At 40.7% G+C, this 19,318-nt stretch overlaps 1 protein-coding gene across 2 annotated transcripts in view; it reads right to left on the reverse strand.

The window, feature by feature from the left end:
- Positions 1 to 18,073, reverse strand: part of PTP4A2 (protein tyrosine phosphatase 4A2) — a 28,018-nt gene extending 9,945 nt beyond the window's left edge. Inside the window, exons 1-2 of one of the 2 annotated variants that reach the window (XM_032633743.1) lie at positions 17,692 to 18,073; positions 1,591 to 2,288 (exon numbers count right to left, since the gene is read on the reverse strand). In XM_032633743.1, the coding sequence (XP_032489634.1) occupies positions 1,591 to 1,686 (96 nt within the window). In that variant the 5' untranslated portion in view covers positions 1,687 to 2,288; positions 17,692 to 18,073. Of the gene's footprint in view, positions 1 to 1,590; positions 2,289 to 17,521; positions 17,563 to 17,691 lie in introns of those variants that run through there. The other variant, XM_032633752.1, reaches the window with a different exon arrangement.
- Between the last annotated feature and the right edge of the window lie 1,245 nt (positions 18,074 to 19,318).

Genomic DNA, 19,318 nt, shown 5'->3' on the forward strand with positions numbered 1-19,318 from the left:
ATTTATAAATATATACATAAATACAGAAAAAACCATCTAGACACCAGGTATTAACAGTATTTTTAAATTGTCTTTTGCTTATCTGTAACTTCTCATTTTTATGTACTAAGTACATATTGCTTTTTATAATTTAAAGAAACAAAAGCAATTTTGAAATTAAGATTAAATAGTGGTATTATATTACAAAGTCAAGTAACACACAATTACAGCCAGAAGTCTTGCTCCTTTAGAAGTTTTCCTACAGTAATGCCTAATCCAGTCACTAACTAACTTCAAGAGGCCACCGACATCTTTTTATAGCTGCAGGAGTCTATGACCAAGGAATCCACAGGCTGAAAATAGTATCATGTAATTCAGCCAGGCTTAAAGGTGACTGAACAACCAGAGGGCATACCGGCCTGGAATTAACTTGTACACTGTGTACACAAAGTTAAGAAGCTCAGAGAATTAAAAATATAAATAAGTAGAACAGTGATATCCTACAAGAAGTGTCCATCATCTGGTTATCTAAAGAGAAAAGTTATTTTAATTGCTAAAGGACTTTATTATTCACAGAAACGCCTTCTCATAAAACAGACTCAGGAAAGTTGTTAATGTTATATAATGAGTCAGAAATTTTTTTAAATTTCAAAATACAAATAAAATTCCATTAAAATGAACTCCACAGTAGCTGTTCATTGAAAGTTTCCAGTAGAAAATTTTTATGGTAAATATTTGTGACCTTCAGCAAGTCAAAACCTCTTCTGAACTCAGTTTTGCCATTTGTAAAGTGAGAGAGGTAGATTTAGAATCCCTAGGAGTTCATCTAGCTCTCTAAGTCTACTCCACAAATACATCAACAGAAATCATTGAGACTGAACAATCTGAGAATGATTAAAAAGCTTACATTCAAATGCCTGTTGAATAAAGTACAAAATGTTTCTCTACTACTACCAATAGAAAAAATGCAGGATCTGACATAAAAATGCGACCTATAATACCTTTCCTTCCCCTAAATTTCCGGACCCTTGAATAATGTGGTTCCTACTGCTAAGTAGTTCTAGGGTAGCTTTTCATCAAAAGTGGTTAGGGCATTTTAGGAAGAAATGGGTTTTAGTGTCAGAGATAGTTCTACCACATACTGTGTGCCTTCAGGCAAATTACTAAACCACTCTGAACCTCAGTTTCCTCATCTGTAAGGGAAATAATGGTACTTATACCTCATAGGGTTATTGTGAGGAGTAAATGATATAATGCATAAAACTGCTTATTGTAATGCTGGGTACGTACTAAGTATTCAATAAATGTTAATTAGCTTTATTATTGAAACTGTAACAAAAGAACTGCTAATAATGTTCAAAGGAAAAAACACAGTACTAGACAATCTCTAAGATCTCCTCAAATTCCATAAACGTTCTTTTAAAAATCTGTTTTAACTAATTCAACTCAATTCAAACAAAGACTGGTAAGATCCACAGGATCCATATCATCCATACTCCAATCACAGAAATAAATGGCTTTGTGGTATAAGATTTCTTTACAGTGGTGTTAATTTTTAACAGGATTTTACCTATAAATCAATCCAAAAAGTAGACCATGCTACAATCTTACCTCTGTGAACTTGTTGAGGGTAGCATTGGTAGGGTTGTGGGTTATCAGAAAACGCATGTTCTCATAGGAGATCTCCACAGGGGCTGGACGGTTCATTATGGCAAATAAAAAGTGTGAGCGTGCGTGTGTGAGTGTGATGGGGAAAATGAAAAAAAAAAATCAATAAATCTTGAAATGTTTCACAGCAGAAAACATTAAAAAGACCACTAAAATGCCTATTATCGATCAGTGTTTTCTCTACTCAACTTGTTTATTCTTTAAGAAGCTTCTCCCTTCAAGATAAGCAGAAGTATTTAGAATCCACTTGAATCCAAATTCAATTTGGGCCTCAATGTCTGCTGATGGATACCTTCGGACTCCAAAAAAATCCAACTACATACGAAACTTAAGCAGCCTTTACTACATTTAGGCACTAGTGAGACAAGTTAAAAGAGTAGGTCGCTTTTCACTTTTGTTTACTTGATGCTTAATTTTACTGGAGTCATTAAAAGATATATGCTTGCAATAAAAAAAAAAAAAAAAAAGCCAACTATTTCTGAGGCCAGTCTCGGTGTCCAGAGTCTTCAAGGCAATGTTAATTATGGCACATAGAACCTCCAAGCTCACTTGTCAGCGGAAACGCTGTGCTGAGCCTGGCAGAAGTCTGCCCTCACGCTCAGAATCGCCATAAATGTGCAACGTATATTCCAACGAAAAACCTGGAGGAGACAATCATAAAGAAAATGAACTGGAGGTGACAGCAAACACAATGCCCAAAAGTCAAGAATACATTCTTTATGAGCCCAAAGACATCTGAAATGGCACCACTTCTAAACTACTGCCATCTACCAAGAATAGGACAGAAGTACATACCAAGAGTTTTAAAAGTCAGAGATTTAAGTTAAGTATGTCTTGGGACTTCCCTGGCTATCCAGTGGTTAAGACTCCGAGCTCTCAATGCAGGGGGCCTGGGTTCCATCCCTGGTCAGGGAACTAGATCCCACAAGCATGCTGCAACTAAGAGTGCGCATGCCACGACTAAGGAGCCCTCAAGCCACAACTAAGGAGCCTGCCTGCCACAATGAGGACCCAGCGCAACCCAATAAATAAATAAAATAAAATAAATACTAAAAAAAATAAATAAAAGACACCGTGCTCCCACTGCCGGGGGTGCAGGTTTGATCCCTGGTAAGGAAATTAAGATCCCACATGCCGCATGGTGCAGCCAAAAAAAAAGTTAAATATGTCTTCCTTTTTTCAAAACGAGGCTCAATAAAGTTCTATACTAATAAGATTATTTCTAACTCAAGTCATTTTAAAATGAATTTTTAAAATCATTTTAAATCATTTTTAAATCATTAAAAGATACTTAAAACTTCACTCCATGGACTCTTTTATAAAGTTCACATCAAATGATCTCCTTATTTTTCTGCTTTGATGTTAACTATCTTTGGTTAAAATTATATCTGTAAATGAAGGCTATTTACCAAAATTCCACTTTGAGGATTTAATTCTTTCAATCCAAAATATATGCATTGGCCCCATTTATGATATCAGTTCATAAAGTTCATATGATACCAGTTATCTTCTTTTCCTCACAACTCTAAGTAGTTTTTAACTACCTATGATGAATGAGGAAAGAGGATCAGAAAAGTGACTTGTCTAAGGTGAATGAATTAGCTAGGCCCAAATTCAGACTCTTCTGAAAAGTCCTGTATTTTTTCCCAAGGTACCACAATTCCAGCTGACTCAGCTAATATATAAATCCCATTCTCTCATTTCTAGTCCAATTTATCTTTTTATTATTTCTCACATCACTACCTCAAGAGTACAAAAGCATCCAAAGGTTAATGATTCACACAGCAGTCTCCTGCCCAAATATTAATTCCTACCAAAACAAGGCAAGAAGAGAAGTGGCAGAATTTTTGAAACACAGTAATCTGTATAGCTGGCTCAGTCAGAGTCTCAACATAATCATAAGTTCCTCTGGAAATAGGGACGAGGTCTAAGTTCTTCTACTTGCCTCTTCCCTAAGCCACCAATAAATGCTTATTTAGAACTCTAAAAAAGATGACTGCAACCAGACAAATGAAAGATAATGACTACAGAGGCACCTGCAGGAAGAAACTGAAAGAGGTAAGAACAAACCTAAGCCTCAAACTTTCAAGCCTAATCTTCTATCTTCAAGTCTTCTTTTTATGATATTCTTAATGGCATTTTATTTTGTAAATTATATACTTCTGATTATATTACCATAGACACAAGCTCAAAACTAAAACATTCCTAAAATATGAGACAGACACAAGAAATTCAAAATGGCATTGTAAGAACTTCAATACCTCAGCATAATGAGTTATCCACTACAGTAAACACACAAAACTTCTACATTCAAACTAACAAAAACATAATACACACCATCCCCCTTCCTAACTCATAATCTAACTCATAATTCTAACTGTAACCCTAAAACGCAGCCACTTTAGATCACACATTTCACAGAGTACTCCTTGTACAGTCAAGGAATTTTAAAGCTGGCAGAAACTTAAGAGATCAAATACACTGACCTTTAAAAAAAAAAGATGCTGTTTGGGATCCAGAGAGATTACAAAGACTTAAGACCACACTGCTAATTAGCAGCAGATCAAGGACAAGAACCCAGGTCTTATTTTCCCTCCAATTTTGACTAATGGAGGTATCCACATATTTTTCAAGTCATAATCTTATTCATGACAGTGTAACTTTTCTTCAAATATTTGGTTGGATGTTCATTTGCAACTCTGTGACCTTATAATAAGGGAAGAAAAGACTATTAAAATAACTACTCAAAGAACCGTTTGCGTGCAATGCAGAGCAAAACACAAGGAAATTCTAACCTGTTTGAATCCCTTCGGTTTAATGCTGTTATGGCAGCTAATATGTGTGTCAGCTGAGAAAGGCACTGAAAGACCAGCATTGTAGTGACAGCCAGGCTTAAAAGGTTACAGCTCTAGCATTAAGTTTTCTACCCAGTCATCAGTGTTTGTCTTCTCAGAAAACAGAACAACCTTTATCCCATCTTATTCCTCCAAGCTCAGTTTGGAAGGACCACTCCCAGGGATAAGGATAACTTATTATAAATTTTCAATTCCTTTTTTTTTTTTTGGCTGCACAGCTTACAGTATCTTAGTTCCCTGACCACGGATCGAACACAGACCCCGGCAGTGAAAGCACAGAGTCCTAACCACTGGACCACCAGGGAATTCCCAGATTTTCAATTCTTAATACCACACTGAGATCTCCAGCAAAGGAATTTCTGCCAAATGAAACACTATGTTCTATCAGTGTTAACAGATGCATGATAAAAGCAAGCTTCTGTTCCTTCCCCCTCCCCCAGGAGTTCAACTACACATTAACAGTTAAATGTTCTTGCACCTGTCAATTCAGATAAACTAATGTTCCTTTCTGGGACACCCATAAGAATACAAAGCAAACAGTCTGCAAAAAAAAATCATAAACAACCCACCACAGCTGGAAAGTACTCAACAGTTACAGAGCCATACATTTTAGCATAAACTCAGCACCTGTATACCTTACTGGAAAACTTTTTTCTGAAGTTTTCTCTCTGGCATTGATTCTGCTCTACCTGCTTAAGTAAAAATTGATTTTTACTTTAATTTACCAGATGATGGAAGAGGCTGGTTTACTTGACACATAACAGTGATCAAATTCAAATATGCATCCAAATATTCTCTCCACCCTTTATCTTTTATAGAATCTAACTTTTAAAATGTTGAATTTGGGAATTTCCATTTCCTAGGCAACATTTCCATTTTTAACAAAAGAATATGACTTCACTGAAGAATTAGAAAATGATGGTCTGTGACAGAGAAATCCTTTTAAATTAAAGAGGGAAGAGGAAAAGATAAAGAAGAATAAAGAAAGGGGGCTGGAAGAAGAACAAGCAAGCAGAGGTCTACCAAGCTAAGACAGTGCACTGCCAGTAAGACTAAGTCAATAACACAACAGAGACTACTTAAAACTCTGAAGAGGGGTATGTTACAAGTTTAAATATCCACTGTCAATGCTCTACTGCTAACATCTACCTAGATGAGAACCAAAAGCCAAAATGCATGGAATAATACAATACCCATCACTTAATCATGGCACAATGTTAAAACGGAAAACCATGGAGAGGTTAAAAAGAATAAAACACCTATATAAACTGATATGGGAAGATGGCTAAGAGATACTAATAAGTGAAAAAAGCAAGGTACATGATAATATAAACAGTATATATAGAAATATTTGTGAGTACTTAGTATGTTTTCACTCAGGCCAGGAGCATGATTTACAATATATACCTTCTAAACAGTTACTGTTTTTTTCCCATGTACACTTATTACCTTAATTTCTTTAATTTTTTTTAATCTTTTTTTTTTTTTTTTTTTTGGCTGCACCATGTGGCATGCAGGATCTTAGTTCCCCAACCAGGGATCGAACCCACACCCCCGGCATTGGAAATGCAGAGTCTTAACCACTGGACAGCCAGAGAAGTCCCTTTAATTTTTAATTCTAGGGTGATAAAGACCCTACAATGATTTACAATTTAATTACATCCTTAACAGTGCTATAACCACTGGATTACAAAGAGCCTCAAAAGGGCTAGTCCTTCTGTCCCTGGCAAGCCTGTACCTACACATTTCCAGAAAGACAGCTTTCTTCTTTGTTAAAGATATTAAATTATGGAGTAAAATTCAGATCCTGCTTTGGCAACTGTAATTCTAAGTTCAAATATAAATATAGAGAATTCAAGGGCATGAACGAACTTTACAAAATCAGCCCCATTTAATGTAACCCACACTTACTGGGCATCCTTTTAAAAATCCTGTCAAGCCACTCACAACAAGCTTTCCACTGAAATCACTTCTATTTACAAATTAAAGTGATGACGCAAAAACCCTCTAATTTGATAGGTTATGCCAGTATTCACCAAATTAAAAACAGTACATTATAAGTAAATGTACAAAAGAACTCTAGATCTAAGAAAATAAAATCTAAAAGCAAAGGTCTGAGGAACAAGTAAGTATACATTTACTGTTTACTTTTCTGGCCAGAAATTCTACAGGAAGTCATGCAAATTTGAGTCAGCGTGGTTTCTACAAGCAGACAACATGAAAGCATAATATGGTATACAAGACTAACACCTTGCAACAATTTTTTCCTAAAACAAATTAATTTCACCTCATTGAAGACACCTGCATTTCCCTTAAGTATGACTACTCTGTCAACAGTAAAGAATTCATTCTCATGAAGGACTAGACACTGCAATTTGGCCAGCTAAAAATGTATAAATGCAAATATTTATTGGATACATAATATGTACCATATATTCTTATATGGGCAGCAAGAGCAGTAAACAAACAAAAATTCCTGTCAGAATGGACCTTATATTTTAGCAGGCAGAAAAAGACAAATAAAACATGCCACTGCTATGGAGAAAAATGCAAAGCAGGGGAATCTGCAGTGTCAGAAGGGAGAGGGGATTCCACTTTTAAATAAGGCTAGCAGGAAACGCCTCAATGAAAAAAGTGACCTTTTATCCTAGTCCTGGGGTTTTGAGCCAAATAGATATTTGAGGAAGCATTCTAGGCAGAGGGATTAGCTCTTGCAAAGGTTATGAGGTGGGGCCATGCTTGGAGTGTTCTAGGAACAGCAAGGGGGCCAGTGCTACTGGAGCAGATATGGCAAGGGAATGAACAGGGTCAGAGAAATAAAAAGAGAGGCTTACAAGCCAACAGAAGTATTTGGCTTTTACTCAGAGAAAAATAAGAGGTTTCAAGCAAGAGTGACAACCAATGTTTAAAAGGATCACTCTAGATGCTATATGGAGACAGATTATGAGTAGTAAGAGTGGAAGCAGGGAGATCCGGTAGGAACTTGATGCTATAATCTAGGAGACAGATAATGGTAGCTTGGGCCAAAGCAGTAGCAGTAGAGAGGATATGAATCAGTTTCAAGATGTACCTGGAGGTGGAACCCAAAAAGATTTGTCCACAGACTGGATATGGGGTCTGTGGGGAAAAAAAAGTCAAGGCCCTGAGTAACTGTTAATAACTCACAGAAGGCTGACCGAATATTCACAGACTATTCAGACAACAGACCATAAAATCTTCACAACCATCAAGAAAGAAAAGCAAGGAAATTCCTCTTTAAAGTACTACTGTATCTACTGCATTTTGACCATTTGAGATTAAGACTTGTAAACTAAAGAAAATTCAACATTGCTAATTAAACACTCATCTTCTGGGGCTTCTCTGGTGGCACAGTGGTTAAGAGTCCGCCTGCTGGGGCTTCCCTGGTGGTGCAGTAGTTGAGAAATCTGCCTGCTAATGCTGGGGACATGGGTTCGAGCCCTGGTCTGGGAAGATCCCACATGCCACGGAGCAACTAGGCCCGTGAGCCACAACTACTGAGCCTGCGCATCTGGAGCCTGTGCTCCTCAACAAGAGAGGCCGCGATAGAGGCCCGCGCACCGCGATGAAGACTGGCCCCCGCTTGCCACAACTAGAGAAAGCCCTCACACAGAAACGAAGACCCAACACAGCCAAAAATAAATAAATAAATAAATTTATTTTTTAAAAAAAGAGTCCGCCTGCCAATGCAGGGGACACGGGTTCAAGCCGGGAAGATCCCACATGCCGCGGAGCAACTAAGCCCGTGCACCACAACTACTGAGCCTGCGCTCTAGAGCCCGTGAGCCACAACTACTGAGCCAATGTGCCACAACTGCTGAAGCCCGCGCGCCTAGAGCCCCTGCTCCACAACGAGAAGCCACCGCAATGAGAAGCCCCCGCACCACAACGAAGAGTAGCCTCTGCTCGCCACAACTAGAGAAAAGCGACAGGCAGCAACAAAGACCCAAGGCAGCCATAAATAAATAAATAAATAAATTTATTTTTAAAAAAACAAAAAGCCATTCATCTTCTGGGTGGGGGAACTGGGCGAAGCAGGTGAAGGGGATTGAAAGGTACAAACTTCCCGTTATAAAATAAGTCATAGGGATGTAATATACAGCATAAGGTATATAGTTGATAATATTGTAATAAGTTTTTACAGTGACAGATGGTTACTAGGCTTATAGACATGATCATTTCACAATGTACTTAAATGCCTAATCACTATGTTGTACACCTGAAACTAACATATTGCACCAACTAAATTTCAATTAAAAAAAAAAAAACCTCATCTCCTGGTTAACTGATCTCAAATTGGAAATTTTTACTTTCATACCTACTCCCAATTCATCAGAGCCCTGTAGAAATAAGAGCTCTACTCTGTACTACTTATCTTTGTTCATCCTCTCTATTGTTGCATTTATCAAACTAAAAGTGAATACATCTGGCTCCTTGAACTTAGACCATTCAAATTAATGTTAGTTCTCCTCCCCTACTGACTACAGTCCTGGGGAATTGATAAGGAAAGAGGTATCATTAAATTCTACAGAAATTATGATCCAAAATATCTGTAAACAAGCTAAAAATAGCAACACGCTTCTTACTGCTAAAAAAAAGTTTCAGAGTTACTCCCTTGGTTATTCCCACTTTTCTACTTCCTCATTTAAGGAGGGAACTTGAGAATCAAGTTCCAGTACACAAATCAATAATCAGTTCTATAAAAAGAAAGCATGACCTTGATAGTGGGAAAATATCTGAACACTTCAGAACCAGCAGGACATACATGGCCTGCCACTCAGAAAGGAAAGGAAAGCAATTAACCAACAGATCACACCTGCTTCTGAGAACAGTGACAGTTATTTTCTGAAGTCCCGTGGGCTCTGTTCCCACTCAAATGAAAAGGGAGTGGTTTTCAAATTTGTATATACCCTGGCAATTAGAAGTAGTTGTCATTTTCTGGTAATTCCTACCTCTACAAATAACTGTAAGACAAAAATTGCATTAAATATTTTCACGCCACACTTCAAAATATTTACTTTTCAATTTTGTACTCCATTGTTCCTCTAAAGATTAGCAACTCTCCAGCTGAAACTCTTTGTCCAAATGTTATTTTTCCTTTCAGAAATAAAATTTAAATGAAGATAACAGCACTATGGCCAATTTTCACTTTTTCTAAAAAATTATTTCAATACCAGTAAAAACATTAAAAATCCTAACACCATTCTAGTATGGAACATTATATTATTGTTTTCAGTGAATCTTTTAAAAATTAAGTTAAACAGCTCTATTAAATTGATTCTATTCATTTATATTTCCATTTCCAAGGAAAGGTATCATCAGGACTACCCTCTCCACGAGCTTTTTGTTTAAAGACTTCAGTTTATGTACCTTTCAAGACTCCCAAGCCTCTTTATTATAAGGTTTAAGCACCTTCTTTTCCTAAAAAACTGTGGTAACCTCCTTCATACTATAGAGAACTATCTCAAATTCAGCGGCATTCCCATAAAATTAAATCCTAACATTTGTTTTCTTCTTTCCCTCCATCCTTCTTTCTTTAATCTCAAAAGGATAAATAATTTTCCTGGAGAACAATTTAAGTCTCAATCATTTTACTTTAGTTTCCAACATCACTATACATACACTAACTCAAGAACCACTGAATTATTTCATTAATAAAGAAATGTATTTGAGATTCTGAATTTCAATTGTAATAAAGCAAACTCAGTAGTAAAAATCCAAAAGGACACCCGAATTCACCCTGTCAAAACCACTTTGAAATGTTTTCTGAGCTATATCAGGACAGTTAGAATGACTGTAACAGCTGCAAGTTCCCTGAGGTTGCAAAATAGATACTTGGGAAAAGGTTATTTGAATCACCTTTCAAAATAACCTACAGCACAGGAGCAGCATGCAAAGCAAAAACTTCCAGGCTATTGTTAGCATTATTTAAAATGTATGTTTCAGAACTTAGCAGTTTATGGGTCAGCTTAACTCTTTCATTTCCCCATTTTGTCTAACATATTGAGCATATTTAAAGGTCCTGTTCAAGTATCCACCACCAAAAGAGGGGAAGGAAGCTCTCTATGTACAGGATACAGAATAAAAACATTCCAAATTACATCTTGTCAGCATAAATTCTTTTGTTTGAGCCCCAGAAATTTTTCTGCTGTTAGGGCATTTTGGTCCAAGTTTCCCCTAAGTAAGTTACACTTCACTTCCTCTCCTAAACTTGTTTCTTATAAATCACATTATACTTCACAGCCATCTCTCTGTGCACTGAGTATTAGTACAAGATAAACAGACAAGAACCCAGATAATTCAATTTGGAGCTGCTGGTGGCCTTTTAAAATATACTGTCTACCCACTAACTGAACTGCCCAATAATGACTTGATGTTTATTCTCATAAAATACAACATTCAAAAGTCTTTAGAAACCATACAGTGAAAGCAGTTGTTTCACATTACATATGAATGTGAAGTAAAAATGGTGAAATACCTCTATAATTCCATGTCAAGGGGTTATTATTCTTTGGTCACAAGCTTAGTTAAACATGGATTCACTTTCCTTCTCTTCTCACTTAAAGAATGCAAAATTTAGGGGCTTCCCTGGTGGCACAGTGGTTGAGAATCTGCCTGCCAATGCAGGGGACACGGGTTCGAGCCCTGGTCTGGAAAGATCCCACATGCGGCGGAGCAACTAGGCCCGTGAGCACAATACTGAGCCTGCGCGTCTGGAGCCTGTGCTCCGCAACAAGAGAGGCCGCCATAGTGAGAGGCCCGCGCACCGCGATGAAGACTGGCCCCCGCCTGCCGCAACCAGAGAAAGCCCTCGCACGGAAACGAAGACCCAACACAGCAATAAATAAATAAGTGGGGTAAAAAAGAATACAAAATTTAATCTTTCATGTCCTCTTCCTCAAAATGCTTCCTGAGATGCAGACAATATACCAGCTCTGAATGATACTAAAACTCAGCCCATCTAATCTTAAAACAAGCATTTGTGGAGCTCTCTTTGCATACCATATAATCACCATCCAGGATCAAGAACCTAAAAGAATCAATATGGGTGAAAAATATTTGATGATGAGCATTAAAATTTCATTATTAATGCTACATACTTTGAAGACACAAAATAAGCATGAGTAGAATGGAGTAGGATTAATTAAGACTTCTGAGGAAAGGTAAAATTTTTATGACAAGACTGATAGAAATAGAGACAGGCCATGGTAGCATGACTCGAGAAAGGAGCTAAGTCTTCGGTTAGATAGCTCTGAGGAGGCCCTGACCATGCTGAGAATTTTAGACCAATTCAAATGCAATAAAAGCTCTTAGGAATTTTAAAAGTAGAGTAGTAGTAACTCTTTGCTCACTGAGAGAAAACAACTATTGCCATATTGGTGGGCATCTTCTGATCTACTGAGCTGCTCCATAATTACCAGCAAGCTTCACAAAAATAGCCTCTCAGCTTACTAAAACCTACCTGATTGCTGAATTCTTTTTCCTAGTAAATGGATACAAGTTTAACTGAATTCTGCTTGGTGATGACCTCCAAATGAATATCTCATCTCACCAGAAAAACAATTCAGAGTTTAGGCTATGACTTAAATTTGATGTGCTCTTCATCCAGAAAGATCTAAATTATTTGAATAATTTAAACCAATCACCAAAAGGAAACTTGTTTGTAACTACACATGCAGAATGAAGAATGTCACTACAATCTATTGTTTCTCCATCATATCCTTCTCAATTTGCTGACAAATCCTGCTGATGACTCATATCCTTCTGTACTAACCAGTCACTCTGTTCCCTCATGACAGGCTTTTCACCAATAATGGAAAGAAGGAAACACACCAATTTGTTTTGCTATGAAAAATAGTAAATATCAACATATGTATATAAATCCAATCTACAAAGACTGTGGTGGTACAACCTAGTGAATGTTTCCAGTAAAAGAGTGCAAAAAAAAAAAAAAAAAAAAAAACCTATGCTCAAATCTCAAAACGAAAAGACTAGAAGAAGGCAGACTTGATTGTGAATTTGAATTCTTGTCAAACAATACATTAGTTAAGAGCCAACATTTTTGACCACTGCGGAAATAAAAATATAAAGTAATTTATCTGATCTGCTAAAGCAAATATATCATGTGCGTATTTTATGCCAAAAGAATTAACATTTTCTGAGAAGAATGAAATTTCAACCCAAAAATACATGAAAGGAATTAAATTCTCTAAAAGGAAAGAGGGTTCTAATGGTCAAAATATTTTTTCAAAACAGGCTCAACTAGCAAAGAAAGGGTCACAGAAAAGCTTAATCTAAAAATTCTCTACAGTTTAAAAAAGAATGTTGTAAAATGTAAATTTATATTTAAATGATGAAATTTAGTTTCTAGATCACTTAAAATGGAGTGGATGCTGTGTCACAGAATCCGCAGGTAAGAAATCAGTGTAGGCAAACAAAAAACATTTGTATTCAAATCACATAAAAACTGCTGGTATAATCTGTCAACCCCCCGTAGCCATTTTTCTGGCAGAGTTTATGCCCTGTAAGTCTATACTGATTGATCAGGGAAAACCACCTCAGCATGTGCAGGAGAAAGGTTATTTTCTCATCTGGGTCCTAGTAACTCCACAGGGTAACTGTGGAAAGTGGACAGAGCCTGCAGTACTGTGCAGCTTCTCTCATGGAGGTGTCAGAGTAGTGACAGTTTCTGGTTTAGCCTAGACCCCTACAACTCCATGGAGCAAAAGATTCAGATACAATATCCACTTGAGCTCTACGCCAAGCAATCCTGTAAGGTTTCAAGTCTCAACAGAGTGGCCAGGAAGTCAAAGGAGCTAGAGAATGTGGTTCAGTCAAGTACAATGAAGGATAACCAGAGAAAGCTATCAGACACCTATGTATATATACACTAGTTCTGAAGTTGAAAATGGATAGAAGACTCTTCTAATACTCCAGATTAACAGATTCAAATCACCATTTCCCAAGTAATTTTAATCAGTGGCATCCACTGTTCATTTAACAAACCCCAGATACAAAATTATCGAAACTGTAACATCAAGGACTCTTGCTTTACAAACTTCGAGAATCATCATCAGTTTCTATATAACCCAACTAGTATCTTGAGAAAAATCTCAAAGCAGCAACATCCCCCAAAGAGCAAAAAAAGTAACTGAGGTATCCTTTAAAAAAAAAAAACTAACTAAAAACTAAATTTCAAGCCAAAAAAAGGCAATTTCTTTAACATCTACTAATTCCTACATAATCCCTTGTAAAATGACTACAGTTAACTGGGGAGGAAAAAAAAAATGGCTAGAGACTTAAGTACTTTAAGCCCCAAAGGGAAAAAATTTTTTAATCCACTGCCATCTATTTACTGATACTCTTTAACTAGGATTCAGCAACTGATCTCTAAACCAATTTTCTTATCTGTAAAATTGGAAGAATGCCACTTACTCACTCCCAGGGTTATTATGAATTTAAAATGATATGATTCGTGATTTAGCACACAGAAGATTCTTAAGACGGTAATGTTGAATCCTAAAGCATAATGTTGGACTTCATAAGTACTCCAAGACCTCAAAATCTCTAACTACTACCCTAATTCAATAAACATAACTAAGTCTTCTATGTTAAAACTATGGGTCCTGATTTCCAGTTGCTCAAAATTTGTAAAGATCACCAACTTCTACAAGTAGTATAGCTAATGAGATATCACTTGAAGAAATCAACCTAACTTAGGCTTCCCTCTAACTGGTTTCACTCTTCCAAGAGCAACAGCTAAAAATTTATGTACTGCTCATCTGCATCTTATTTGTAAATGCTTTTTCTAGAGGCTTCACTGATTACCAATCCGACATTCCAACAAAAAAGGAACAGTACAGTCAACCCCTATAAAATAAATCTCCATTCAATTTCAACTTCGGGTCTCAAAACCATAAAGTGTTCTGTAACTACCTCATATAGAAATGCTATCTTTAAAAGACAAAGTGAATAAAAAGTTGCATCTTAAGAAAAATAAATGTTTTTCCTTGTTCACACAAATGTCTTTTCAAGTAAAACATAAATAATGGGGCTTTCAGACTTTTAAGAAACTACGTGCAAAAACATTCAAACATTAACTCTTCCCTAGTGCCACCAAAGTTCAATGATGTTGTAAATGGTTTCTGCCTATAAATTTGGTTCGTTCAAATTAAATATCACTTGCCTGACTCACGGAGGGAGTGGTTTGACTTTTGCTGTTCTGAGTCAGAATATACCAGGTTCAGCAGTTCTAAAAAATTTTTCATTTATATAGGTGGTCTAAAATGCTAGTAGCCTTTTCCAGCTACTAAATATAAGAAACTGTTGCATTAGTAGAAGTCTTAGTGATAATAATACTTTGAGTCTGTAGTTCAATTTATAATTAACAAAGTGCTTTCATATATATTTTCTCACTTGATCTTCAAAATCTCCTGAGATAAAAATCCCACAAAGCTGAAGAGAAAGACTTTCACAAAGAAGTGACAACTTCTGGTTGACTCTTATCCCCATTAATACACTCTTCTTCTTTCCCCCAAAATAAAAAAAAAAAAAAACATTTAAAAGGCTGCTGGGTTTCTTTAATCAGACTTTCCTCTCCCAGACATATCCCAGGTGCCTAAGACTCCTGTCTCAAAGCACCCTAAGGCCCCAAGAGAGTTCCAAGGCAGCATCTCCACCCACATAAAAGCCTAGCCTAACTTAGGCCCCAAAGAGCCTCAAGTCAGCATCTCCTAAATGATCTCCTTGCCTCCAGCCATTCAGTCTTCTGAATTACCTTCAACATCTCTCATCTGTACAAGCTGCTAGGTCACTGTGTGGATGAGAAACCTCAAAGAGAGACAACCTAGCGAGGGTAGTTGACAGTATAGTGGAAAAATCAAAGACTTTGGAGTCAGACTGACCTGGGTTTTTAATCCAGCTGGGACAAGTTACTTCACCTCTTTGAGTCTCTATATCTTCTCATCTCATCACTGTAAGTCAATGAGGGCTCATCACTGTATCCCTAACGTCTGGCAAATAGAAACCACTCAACGTGTGCCAAATGAATGCAAATGAGGACACCTACCACCTTTTAATAGTAGCTGTGAGAACTGAATGAGAGTATAAAAACACCTGGTACATAGGAGGAACTTAATACTAATTAATCTGGTCCCCCACCAAACAGTATCAATACTATTTACTGTTTCTGAAAGCAGAGAGCATGCTAGTGATGCAGAAAAGGACACTGTAAGAAAAATACAGTTTCTGACTTCTAATTACACACCAATGCTTTTGCTTGTAATTCTATCGCGTCTAGTACCAAAAGGACCACGCTACTCTTTGCTTGTATTGAAAAGACTCCCAACTTCTAAGAGACTTCCCACCATTACAGTATAAAATCCGTATCAAGGTACTCTTCATCAAGAACCTCTACTTTAGGCTTCCCTGGTGGCGCAGTGGTTAAGAATCCGCCTCCCAATGCAGGGACCATAAGTTCGAGCCCTGGTCTAGGAAGATTCCACACGCCTCAGAGCAACTAAGCCCATGCGCCACAACAACTGAGCCTGCACTCTAGAGCCCACGAGCCACAACTACTGAGCCCGCGTGCTGCAACTACTGAAGCCCACGCACCTAGAGCCCATGCTCCGCAACAAGAGAAACCACTGCAATGAGAAGCCCGCGCACCGCAACAAAGAGTAGCCCACACTCCGCAACTAGAGAAAAGCCCGCGTGCAGCAACGAAGAATGCAGCCAAAAATAAATAATGTATTAAAAAAAATAGTGTGTCATTCTGAAGCCTTAATTTCCTTTTGCACCTTGAATAAGGCATAATTTCACTCACTTCCTGTCTGAAACTACTCTGTAATACAGAGGAAGGGAGCCAGTAACCACCATATTTAATCCAGCAATGGCTACAGTTTGGTGACTCCATAAAGACAAGCATTTGCTGAATGCCTACAATGATGCTAGAACTGCTAGATACTTTATACATTTCTTGAAAAATTCCAGAAAATAATAAGCTAGCCTATGGTTCTTCTTTATCATCAACATATTACACCATTATTATTATCATTATTACTACTTCTTAAAATCTTCTCTCCAGAAGGGTAGGAAAGAGCTAAAACCTAAAAAAACATTTCTTAAATTTACCTAACAATAGAATACCTCTCACCTGAAAAACTAGCAATACTTTACAAGAGTCTGTGCAATACACAAATTTGTTTTAGTTAGCTCTCAGAACCCCAGACTAGGGTGGGATGCCAATCATATGCTTGAAAAATTTGGAAATTCATGTCCATGTCATGAAATATGGGGGGGGGGGTCCACAGAGCCAGAAGATGGTAGTGCCACTGGAACAGACTTCTGTACCCTCTCCTCATACTTGAACCCAAGGACCCAGGGACAAGATGCTCCTGGAAAGAACTCCCTAACCCAGGACACCCGGGTTCACTATGGCCGTAGAGAACAATCAGGGAGAGCCTCCAGGAAGCCGGCTCACAGACTGAACAGTCGCAGGCACACACACCTCCACACTCCCTCATCTGCCGTTCACCTTCTCCCCAACCTCTCTCACTCTGCACTCAGGTTCTCCCCCCCACCACTCTACCTCGGGCACGAGAAACTCTCCCTCCCCCACTTACTCTCCCCATTTACCCCACTCTCCCATGCACACTCCTACTCCCCACACTCACTCGTTCCCACACGCTCCCCCTCACTCTCCCCACACTCAGCCACACTCGCTCTCCTCCCACCCTCCTGACACTGTCCCCCCTACCGCCCCCCACTCTCACTCCCCCTCACTCTCCTCTACACATACACACACAGACTGCCCCCAACTCCCCCCATCCACACTTTCTCCCCCCCCACGCTCTCTCTCCCCCCACATGCACACTAGCCCTGTCCCCAACTCACACTCTCGCCCTCACGCACGCACATCGCCCCCCTCACTCAACATTCTTGCACACAACACTAGTCCCTCCCCCTCCCACACGCGCGATCCCCCCACCCTGCTCACCCACCCTCGCTCTCCACGCTTCCCGGCGGCGCTCCCCCCGCCCCCGGCCCCGGCCCGGCCCTCCTTCCGGGGACGTGTCTCGGGCCTGCACTAATGGCTGCGGCGCCTCCCGCCCTCCCCTGCCCCGAGGCCCCGAGAGCCAGAGCGGGGGCCGCCCGGGAGCAGCGCACTCACGCTGGCGAGCTGGGGACTGGGCATTGAAGTCCGGCGGCGGCGGGAGCGAGGAGGCGCCTCTCTCCTCAGTCACCTCGGCGGCGGCGGCGGCGGCGGTAGCGGTGGCGGCGACGGCTCCCCCCCAGCCTCGGCGCGCGACACCCGGCCCGGCCCGGCGGCGGCGGCGGCGCGTGTCCACGAGTCCGTCTTGCTGCTGCTGCTGCTGCTGCAGCCGCCGCTGCGTCTCCGGCTGCCGCCGCTGTCCCCGCTGCCGCCGCTGTCCTGTGGCGTCGCCTCGCGCCGTGCCCGGCCGCCGCTGCCGCTCCAGCCGCTACCGGACGGACGACGGTTACAGCCCGGCCGATCGCGCCGCCGCCACCACCGCTGCGCGCGCAGCCGGAACCAGCTCCCGCCGCCGCCCCTCAGGGGGCGCTGCGGGGCGCGGCGCGCGCGCCCTCCGGCCCGCCCCCCGCGCCCGCTGACTGGCTGGCGGGCCGGCTCGGGGCGGAGGGGCCCGCCCACCTGCCCCGCGGGGCGCTGACCCACTGCCCTCGGCGCCTCCCCCGCTTCTCCTCGTGGTTCGTTCCGCTCAGCACTCCTGGCTGCGGAAGGCGCGTCCATGTGACCGGGGAGGGGGGGCAGAACCTGGCCTGGGTGTCCTTCACCCACGCCGCGGCCCGCCCATCCGCACCTGGACTGGGCCAGAGCCCGAGGCCGCGGGGTGACCCTCAAGGTCGAAGGGCCTTTTCCCGCGGCCGGGCCGTGAGGCCTGAGGCCAGATCCTGATGGGACAAGGCGGCGTCCGAGCCCTTTGCTCGGGGATTTCCAGCCCAGAAGTGAGAACCCGGGCAGCTCAGTTCTTGGCTGCCCTTTCCCGAGGCCCCAGATAAATGGCGTGTGCGTCTGCAATAGCGAAGGATATTTCTGCGTCCCCCTACCCTTACTCCCCTACCGCGCGCCACACACACACACACCCAGACAGACCTAGGAACAGCGAGCAGCAGATCAAAATTCAAACTTCCGGGATGTAGTATCTTGGGCAAGTTATTTCCTCTCTCTGCGTATTTTCAACTATTAAATGGAAATAGTTATCCGCTACCTCATGGGGCTGTTTTCATTACGTATGAAAAATTCCTGATAAAAAGGAGACCCTGAATTTAACGACAGGGATTATCCAAGAGATCTCAGTATTCTCTCGTATTTAGAAGGTGGCCAGAAAGTCTTTCTTTGTCAGACCATGCGTTCTGAGTTTTGGTTTGGAAAATGTGGTCACAGGTGAGTTGGGAGATTGGTCTGGGCCACTGCCAGATGGCAGCAGGAAAGACACTAGGGGCTGGCTTGAGAGGAAGGAGGGAGGCTTACCCATGAGAGTTGGAGGAGGGGGGCAGGGGCTGTGTCCTCCCTCGCCACCCTGGGAAGCTTCACCTGCTCAGACTTGGCACCTATCTAGAAGGGACTCCTGCCCCTTGGGCTGCCTTTCACCTGCCCCCCCAGCACCACCACACACATGTTCGCTTGGCCCTGTGGGGAGAAGCAATGGTCAGTAGTCATCATTAAGCCTTCCCCACAAGGTAGACCTGGAGCTTTGCTCCTGACCAGAAGGCCTCCATTAGAGCTTAGCGGTGAAAAGAAAGGTCTTATGACTCAG

Source organism: Phocoena sinus, chromosome 1, assembly GCF_008692025.1.
Source record: "Phocoena sinus isolate mPhoSin1 chromosome 1, mPhoSin1.pri, whole genome shotgun sequence".
Lineage (NCBI taxonomy): Eukaryota > Metazoa > Chordata > Mammalia > Artiodactyla > Phocoenidae > Phocoena > Phocoena sinus.